At 49.3% G+C, this 8,408-nt stretch overlaps 2 protein-coding genes across 3 annotated transcripts; one reads left to right on the forward strand and one right to left on the reverse strand.

The window, feature by feature from the left end:
* Positions 1 to 594: 594 nt before the first annotated feature.
* On the reverse strand, positions 595 to 2,027 carry LOC131569637 (small proline-rich protein 2H-like). Its single transcript, XM_058821877.1, has 2 exons — positions 1,947 to 2,027; positions 595 to 1,731 (listed from the first exon to the last, which is right to left on the reverse strand). The coding sequence occupies exon 2, from the start codon at positions 1,716 to 1,718 to the stop codon at positions 1,287 to 1,289; it is 432 nt and encodes a 143-aa protein (XP_058677860.1). The 5' UTR covers positions 1,719 to 1,731; positions 1,947 to 2,027; the 3' UTR covers positions 595 to 1,286.
* Positions 2,028 to 4,771: 2,744 nt separating this feature from the next.
* Positions 4,772 to 7,622, forward strand: LOC131569523 (claw keratin-like). Of its 2 annotated transcripts, none has more exons than XM_058821731.1 (2): positions 4,772 to 4,791; positions 6,468 to 7,622. In XM_058821731.1, the coding sequence occupies exon 2, from the start codon at positions 6,483 to 6,485 to the stop codon at positions 6,855 to 6,857; it is 375 nt and encodes a 124-aa protein (XP_058677714.1). In that variant the 5' UTR covers positions 4,772 to 4,791; positions 6,468 to 6,482; the 3' UTR covers positions 6,858 to 7,622. The 2 variants fall into 2 exon arrangements, with proteins under 2 accessions (XP_058677714.1, XP_058677713.1); XM_058821730.1 differs by lacking the exon at positions 4,772 to 4,791 and adding an exon at positions 5,994 to 6,019.
* Positions 7,623 to 8,408: the final 786 nt, after the last annotated feature.

Here is an 8,408-nt window from a genome sequence, read left to right on the forward strand (position 1 = left end):
CGTGAAAAGGGATGGACGAAAAACCCAAATTATAAACAAAAAGTTCCACGCAGCAGGGGTTTTATTTGGAATGTTGGGGATGTGCTGGAGAATGAAATAATGCAAAACACAAAGCGAATTCTCTGGCTTGCAGCTGACACATCTCAGGTGGGTATTTAATGTATTTATTGTATCCAAGGAGTTTTTATTATTATATTTAAGGTGTAAATGCTTTGAGGGGGAATTGCTTGACACAAGAGACTCCCTTGACTTGAAAGTCAAGTTCTAGTTTTTACCATTTTTTTTTCTGGGTTTTTTGTTTGTTTGTTTGTTTGTTTTATTTATTTGGTTTGGTTTGGTTTTTGTTTTGTATTGGTTTGGTTTGGGTTTAGTTTTTTTTTTTTTGTTTTCTGTTTTTTGTTTGTTTGGGTTTTTTTTCTTGTTTGTTTCATATAATTAAAATCCCCGAATCCCTGAGGCTGGAAAAGCCCTCCCAGACCATCAACTCCGACATGAGCCACACCTCCACCTTGGACACCTCCAGGAATGTGACCCCACCACCTCCCAGTTCAATAAAAATGATATTTTTACAAATTTGCCTCCGGAACAAAGTCATAAGCAGAAAAATAAAAGTTTATTTTCAGCAGCATTGGCAGGGGGAGCTGTTTGGTGGCACTGGGGCCACCTGGAGGCCGTGTCATCCATGTGGGTGGCCGAACCCACATCTCCTTCACACGGTCACCGGAATCTCCTTGTGCCACAGAGAGAGTGGAGGAAAGAGGAGAAGAAAAGGAGCTGCGAGACCCCAGAATCTAACACAGGGAATTCATGGAGAGGATGAAACAAGGGCTGGGTCCAGTAGGTGTCAGAAGGTTCCTAGAGGTTCCAGAAAGTTCCGTAAAGAACCAGAAGGTTCCCAAAGGTTCCAAAAGGTTCCTAAAAGAGCCAGAAGGTTCCTAAAAGAACCAGAAGATTCCTAAAAGTGTCAGAAGGTTCCTAAAGGTTCCAGAAGGTTCCCAATGGTTCCAGAAGGTTCCTAATGATGCCAGAAGGTTCCTAAAAGAGCTGGGAGGTTCTCAAAGGTTCCAGAAGGTTCCTAATGGTGCCAGAAGGTTCCTAAAGGTTCCAGAAGGATCCCATTGTTTCCAGAAGGTTCACAAAAGAGCCAGAAGGTTCCAGAAGGTTCCCAAAGGTGCTCAGGAGTGGTTTCAGCAGGAGAAGCATGGTGTTCCCAGGAGTTGCCCCTTGGTGCTGGATGTCCTCCTGCTCTTCGTGCCCTGGCCATGCCCTGGGTGCCCAGTGAGGTTTTACTGCCCACAGTTGTACTGGTAACTGTTGGACCACTGGTAGGAGTAGGGCCCAGAGCGCTCCTGGCACACGGGGCTTGGGGCACACACCAGGGGACACCTGAGCACGCCCTGCCCGCAGCGGGGCACGCCCAGGAGCTGCGGGATGGGCGCGGAGCAGGAATCCAGGCATCGGGAGCTGCTGCACGATGAGGAGGAGGAGGAGGAGTGCCCTTCCACCATGCGCATCTCCACGCAGCTGGGCCGGCAGGGGCTGGGCAGGGTTTTCCTCACGGTGCAGAGTTTGGGTGCCACGGGGGTGCAGGGTGAGCAGGGTGAGCAGGGCAGCACCAGCTCGGAGCTGGGGCACTGCTGGGGGAAGGTGAGTGTCGAGCTCTGAACCCCGCCAGGGATGAAGCACTGCTGCTTGTACTGGTAGTTGTAGTAGGACATGGCTCCGGGGATCCTGGAAAACACAGGAGGGAGTTGAAGGAATTCCCTGCTGAGCTCAGCTCTCAGCTCTCCACCCAAACTTGTTTTTCCCTCAAAAACTCCCCCGCAGCTCCAGCTGTTGAGCTGTAATCCCTTGGAAAAGGCGAATTTTGGGATCTGGGATTTGTGCTGAGGCTCTCAGTTCTTTAGGATAAAGACCCTCATTTATTTCCTTTCCAGGTGCCTCACCTGACACTGGAATTTCTTTCTGCCAGCAGAAGGAAAAGCAAAGGAAGGAATCGCCCTTGGACCTCCTGGGATGTTTCAGACCCCTCCTCTCATCCCCGGTTGCTCCAAGCCCTGTCCAACCTGGCCCTCGACACTTCCAGGGATGGGAAATCCATGGAATTACCTGGGATCCTCACAGGGAACAATTCCTTCCCAAAATCCCAGCCAAATTCCCCCTCTGTCCCTCTGACCCTATTCCCTGTGTCCTGTTCCTGCAGTTCCTGAGGAAAAGTCCCTCTCCAACTTCCATGGAGCCCCTGGAGATCCTGGAGGGGCTCTGGGGTCTCCACAGGCTCAGCATTCCCAGCCTGGCAAAGACTAATCCAAACCTGGATAATTATCACCTGAACTACTGAAACAAGTGGCCTTTAATTAAGGACAAATCTAGAACTCAATTTTAACAAAGCAAATGAAAATTTTTGATTTAATAAATAAATAAATAAATAAATAAATAAGAAGGTGAAGAAAGCTCACATCCCAAATCGGGTGAGGTTCTGTAAGTCTCAGGCTCAACTTTAAAACCATTTTCCTGTCTCTGCCTTAAAAAAAGTCAGCAACAAACCCAAAAAAGAACCTTTATCTGCAACAACCCTCTTCTTTCCCAGTGCCAGGATATTCCAGATTCCAGCTCCAAATCCCAGCAGAATTGTATTTTCTGAGGAGTAGAAATAGGGAAACAACTTACCGAGCTCACAGTGGAGAGTAAGGACTGGGTGGAAAGCTTGGAAATGGGGGTTTTTATATGGAGTTTTTATAGTCCTTCAGGCTTCATGGAAAACCTGAGCCACAGAGTGCCAAATCCTAATAAACCACAGCAGGGAATTTGTTCACATGCAACTTTTCCACTGGCTGTAATTATTTTACTCACTTGGGCTTGTTAAGGTATTGTTATCCCCAAATCCCGTGAAAAATGCCTCACACCCTGCAGATTCTTCCCATTGGAAAGCTTAACTGGGAGAAGGAAAAGATGCCTTTTATCTGGCTGACCTCATTAGGTACCTGAAGAAATCCAAACCTCCCCTCCTAAAGCTCCTTTTGTGGGAGTGACCAAGGGGAAGCAGTGCTGGGGGAGCGGGAATTGATTGGGGTCATCCCAATGGTTCAGGGACCATCCCAATGACTCTGGGGTCATCCCAACGAGCTCTGGGACCATCTCAACAACTCTGGGACCATCCCAACAGCTTTGGGACCATCCCAACGAGTCTGGAGTAATTCCAACAGCTCTGGAACCATCCCAACAGCTTTGGGACCATCCCAACAGCTCTGGGGTCATTCCAATAGCTCTGGGGTCATTCTAACATCTCTGGGATCATCCCAAAGGATCTGGGATCATCCCAGTGGCTCTGGGGTCATTCAAACAGTTCTGGAACCATCCCAACAGTTCAGCTTTGCACCCAGAGCTTGGCTTTGTCCCCATGCCTTGCGCTGGGCCCTGGGGAACGATCCTGTGATGTCATTAGGGTAATTAGCAGCCTTTGATGTGCCGGGACGCGGCCCTGAAATTGGCTCTGTGCTGGCGTTGCTGAGCCAGGCCGGCTTGGCTCGTGTCAGACATTAATGAGCGTTTGTGAGGGGTTTATGAGGTCCTGTTATGAAGGTGTTGTTTAATGTCTGTTCCATGTGCAGGTAAACACTGGGATGAGCCAGCTCAGCACCTCCAAAGTGTCTTCATTAATCAGGAGTGTCTTAATTTATCACCAGAGTGTCTTCATTTATCACTAAAATGTCTTCCTGTATCAGCAGGGCAAAGTTGAGTTTTGGGGTGAGAACAGGCTCTGACAAAGGTGTTTTTCCCTTTTTCCAGCTCAGAGTAGCCCTTGGAAAAACAGCCCAGCTGGACATTGTGGTTTAGCTGTGGTTTTATTTAATTAGTAAATGCACTGCGTGTTTGTGTGTTGGAAAGGGGAGCAAAGTCATCAGGGAATCGTGGGGTGGTCTGGGTGGGAAGGACCTTCAAGAACATCTCATTCCACCCTGCCATGGGCACGTGGGAGGTGGGATTGTGTCTCCAAACTCCTGAGAGGACGTTTGGAGCCCCCATCCCCGGAGGTGCCCGAGGAATCCCGAGGACATTGGTCTGGATGTCCAGGTGGGGTTGGGCCCAGCTTGGACTCCATGACCTTGGAGCTCTTTTCCAACCCCAGCGATCCTGAGATTCTTTTTTGGGTGTTCCATTGGTCTCAGGGATGGGTTGGATCCCTGGTCCCTGTTTGTCTGAACACTTCACCCACATTGGTGACCTCAGGGCTCTCCCTTCTCTGGGGCTCAAATCTCCCTTGATCCTTTCAGGTTTATCTTTACAAAGTCAGTGATTTTTTGTGTTTTGCATCTTTATCTTTAGAAGAGCTGACATTGGATCCTTCAGCCTGCCTGGGCTGGAAAATCGAGCTGACACTGCTCTGTTGTGCTCCTCACTCAGGTGCTGAGTTTGGGCCACGTGTCGCCTGTTGATTCATCACTTTTATTTCCTGGTTGTGCCTGACCTGTTACAACTCTGTTAACAGCGATACAGTGACAACATCAGGGCACTAATGAGCTTTTATGGTGTGTTTGGAAACACCTGCAGAAAGCCTTGACATGTTTCTTTTCAGGGTTAATGTTTGTGTTCACGGAAATCCACCCTGCGGTGACAGGAGCCCCGAGCAGAGGGAACAAATCCCAGCATTGTGGATTCCTCCCACGCTGGAGTAAAGATCTGGACTCTTCATTATCAACAAATCCCTAAGATAAGATTTAACATCTAGTTTAATCTTCAGCTGGCTCAAACCACTAATTAGTTATTAATTCCAGGCCAGTTTAATCCAAGGTGAGGATGGATGTTGCAATCCCCATGGTTATCTTTGATTATTGTTGGGGTCCCACCCCTGGAAGTGTCCAAGGCCGGGATGGATAGGGCTTGGAGTGACCTGGGACACTGGAAGGTGGAATGCAATGGTCTTGGAAGTCCCTTCCAACCCAAGGGAGGAGTCCTTGAGATGAGGTTTAATAAAAGACAGCAGAAATAGGAAAATACTTTTGTTTTTTTAACCAAATGGGAACCAGAATGGGGCAGTTGCTGGGGGTGCGAGTGCCTATCCAGCTCACACCCGTGCCACCCTCGACATCTGTCCCAGAGCCTCCTCCTCAGATTTAGCAGGATGATAACCCCAACCAGCAGGCATTCATCAGCAGCTGGCATTCCAGAGGCATCTCCCACTTGTTGTTCCCAACGTCAGCTGTTCAGGTGCCCTTCGGTCAGAGAGGTGACTCCGTGGAAAAAATGCTTGACGAAGTCTTGCCTCTGTCACACCCTGTTTATGGCCCTTTTTGCCATTCCCCAAATCCAGTCATGATTTATGGTTTCGAAAATATGGGAGTTTTTAATGTGATATTAAATGTGGTCTTGCCTTTCTTTCTGTTTTATTGTTCGAATGTCTAAATTGGGTACTCGGTGTCGGGTTGAAAGAGGTGTCCTGCCTTATTTGAGTCTGTAACTATAAAGTTCAGGATTTTTGCAGTGAACCAGAGCTTTGATCAGACTTTTTATTAGTTTAAAGAACCCAGAACACAAATTATTCTTCTTTCATCAAATATTTCATTCAAGAACCCAGAACTCCAGTTTATCCTCACTTTTTCAGCTCTTTCTGGGTTCAGTCAAGGATATTTTTATCCAGAAAAATGTCTGGTTCCCCCTTGCCAAGGAATGAGTCCAGTAATGGAGAAGATCAAACCTAAACCCCATAAATATTTTCCCTTTGAGATGCAGAGACAAAGAAACCCCTCCCTATAAAGCTGAAATTGCAGAGTGGAGAAGACAGTAAAGGACAGGTCATGCAGGACACAAGGGCAAGGCAGCAATTAGCAAGAGTGATTTATCTAAAACAATTAGCATCCGTTAACAAAGCTGGATCTGGAAAGAATCGTGGTTAGTAATTGATTAGGAAGTTCTGCATGTGGCTGATTCACGTGCTGGGCACTTCGAGGCCGAGTATAAAAGTGCCCGAGCTCACATCTCACACCATCACCTTCTCTTGTCTCACTCTCTGGTGCTGTAGGTAAGTGAATTCCTAAATTCCTGGACTCCTGAGCTGCTGAATTCCTCCTCTAACCCAACCTTCAAGTGTGGTTTGGGGATCAGGCTGACATTGTGCTGATGGGAACCACTGGATGTGGCACTTGGGGATTTGTTCTGGTTGGGAAGGTAGGGATTGATCACAGGTTGGACTCCTGGGGGGATTTTCCAACCTCAGGCATTCTGGGATTGGTAAATGAATCCATTTGTGACTGCTCAGCCACTGGGAAATGCATATCCGGGTGAGATCTAAGTAATATTCCATGAATATTCCATTTGCATTCAGTATACAATTCAGGGATGCATTTTGGGTGCTGATCTATCAGAATCCTCCCTGTCCCTTGAGCCTCTTGGTACCCTTTTATCCTCGTGTTTGACTACGAAACCAACATGAATTTTGTTTTATTTTCCCGCTTTTCTGTGCCCCACAGATCCCCACCCAAGCCATGGTTCACTCCCTGAGCCCCTGCACCGACGGCAGCCCCTCTCCCTGCGGCGTGGCCGTGCCCCAGCCCGTGGCCGACTCCTGCAACGAGCCCTGCGTCCGACAGTGCCCGGACTCCACCGTGGTCATTTACCCTCCTCCTGTGGTGGTCACCTTCCCCGGGCCCATCCTCAGCACCTTCCCCCAGCAGAGCACCGTGGGCTCCGTGGGAGTGCCCGAAGTCGGAGCTGGCGCCGGGGGCAGCGCCGGAACCGGTGTCGGAGCTGTTGTTGGAGGTGGTTTCGGTGCTGCCCGAACCCCTGGAGCTTCCCAAGTTTATGGTGGGGCCAGGTGGGGCCGGGGGTACCCGGTTGGCAGCTGCAGACCCTGCTGCTAAGGTCATGGCTGGACGAGGGTGACTGGCAGGACGTGGCTCTAGGGAGAGTCTTAAAACCATCTGTGGATGTTTGAAGGCCTCAAAAAAATCCGTTTCCATCCTTCTACCCTTCCTGGTTTTCCTTCTCTAAAGATTTCCTCTCTTTCCAAGCACTCTTTTCTCAAAGCTATGGTTGTTCCTGGTTCTTTGGGGTGTTCTCAAAGCTAAGGGTTGTTCCTGGTTCCTTGGGGGCTTGTTGGGATCTTTGTAGGTTTAGATTAGGGAGAATTTAGGATTTTAGATTTTTGAAATTTAGATTTTAGGGAGAGATTAGGAGGGAATTCTTTCTTGTGACGACCTGGCACAGGTTGCCCAGTGAAGCTGTGGCTGCCTCATCCTTCTGGAAGTTTCCAAGGCCAGGCTGGATGAGGTTTGGAGCAACCTGGGATAGTCAAAGTTTCCCTGCCCATGACAGGGGTGGGACTGGCTCATCTTTAAAATCCCACCCAAACCATTCTGTGCTTCTGTGACTGTGGCAATGTCAAGGATCTGGTCTGAGACCCCTTTCAGATCCATTTCTAAGCTCTTCCCGTGGCTCCTGATGGATAAAAACGGTTCTGCAATGCCCCAGCCCCATCTCTGCTGCCGTGCTGTGTGACCAAGGCTGGCTGCCACCACAGGAGGAGCAGCCCCAGACATTCTCTGAGTCACCCTGCATCAAACCACGGCTTGTGGGCAGTTTGTAACCTGTGCTGTGTCTCACCTGCTCTTCCTCATTAAACCAGATGTCACAGCAGCTTCCTGGTGTCTCTGTGTGTCCCCTGTCCTTGTCCTGCTGCACCAACGCCATCCTGTCACCAGGAGAGGGAAATTCATGAAGGATCTGGCCAAGGTCTGTGTGGGATCTCCTTTGCACAGCCTCAGCTGTCCTTCCCCACATTCCCACATTCTGTAGAGAATTTTGCTCAGTTTTGGCTTTCCTGGGTCCTTTTCCTGGTGTCCTGGAGATCCTGACAGTGACAGGAGCAGAGAACAGGGTTGGAAAAGCCCTCCAGGATCACAGAGTCCAAGCTGTGCTTGAGCCCCATCAACGTCCAGTCCTGCCTTGGACACCTTCAGGAATGGCTACTCCAAACCTTCCTGAGCCCCTTCCAAGGCCTTTTCCCTTTCCCAGGAGGAATTTCCCCAAATTTCCCACCCTGAGCCCTGCCCTGGCAGAGCCACCACTGTTCCCTCTTGTCCTGTCCCTGTTCCTTGGGATCAGATCCCAAAATTCCCACTACAAGAGCCCAAAATTCCCCCTGGACCCACCTTTTCTCTGGGATCAGACCCCAAATTCCCCCTGGACCCCCATTTTCTCCAGGCTGAGCCTCCCTAACTCCCTCAGGATCCTCCATTCCCTTTTCCAACTGCTCCAACCCCATTCCCACCCCTGGACACTCTCCCCCTTCAATAACCAGGATAACCTGGACATGATTTTGATGCTCCCTCATGGAATTGGGGATTTCTTTGGGAATAAATTGGTAATAAACCTTTCCCCAGCTCTGAAATGTTATGCAGAGTGTGGGGAAC

This window comes from Ammospiza caudacuta, chromosome 30 (assembly GCF_027887145.1).
Source record: "Ammospiza caudacuta isolate bAmmCau1 chromosome 30, bAmmCau1.pri, whole genome shotgun sequence".
Taxonomy (NCBI): domain Eukaryota; kingdom Metazoa; phylum Chordata; class Aves; order Passeriformes; family Passerellidae; genus Ammospiza; species Ammospiza caudacuta.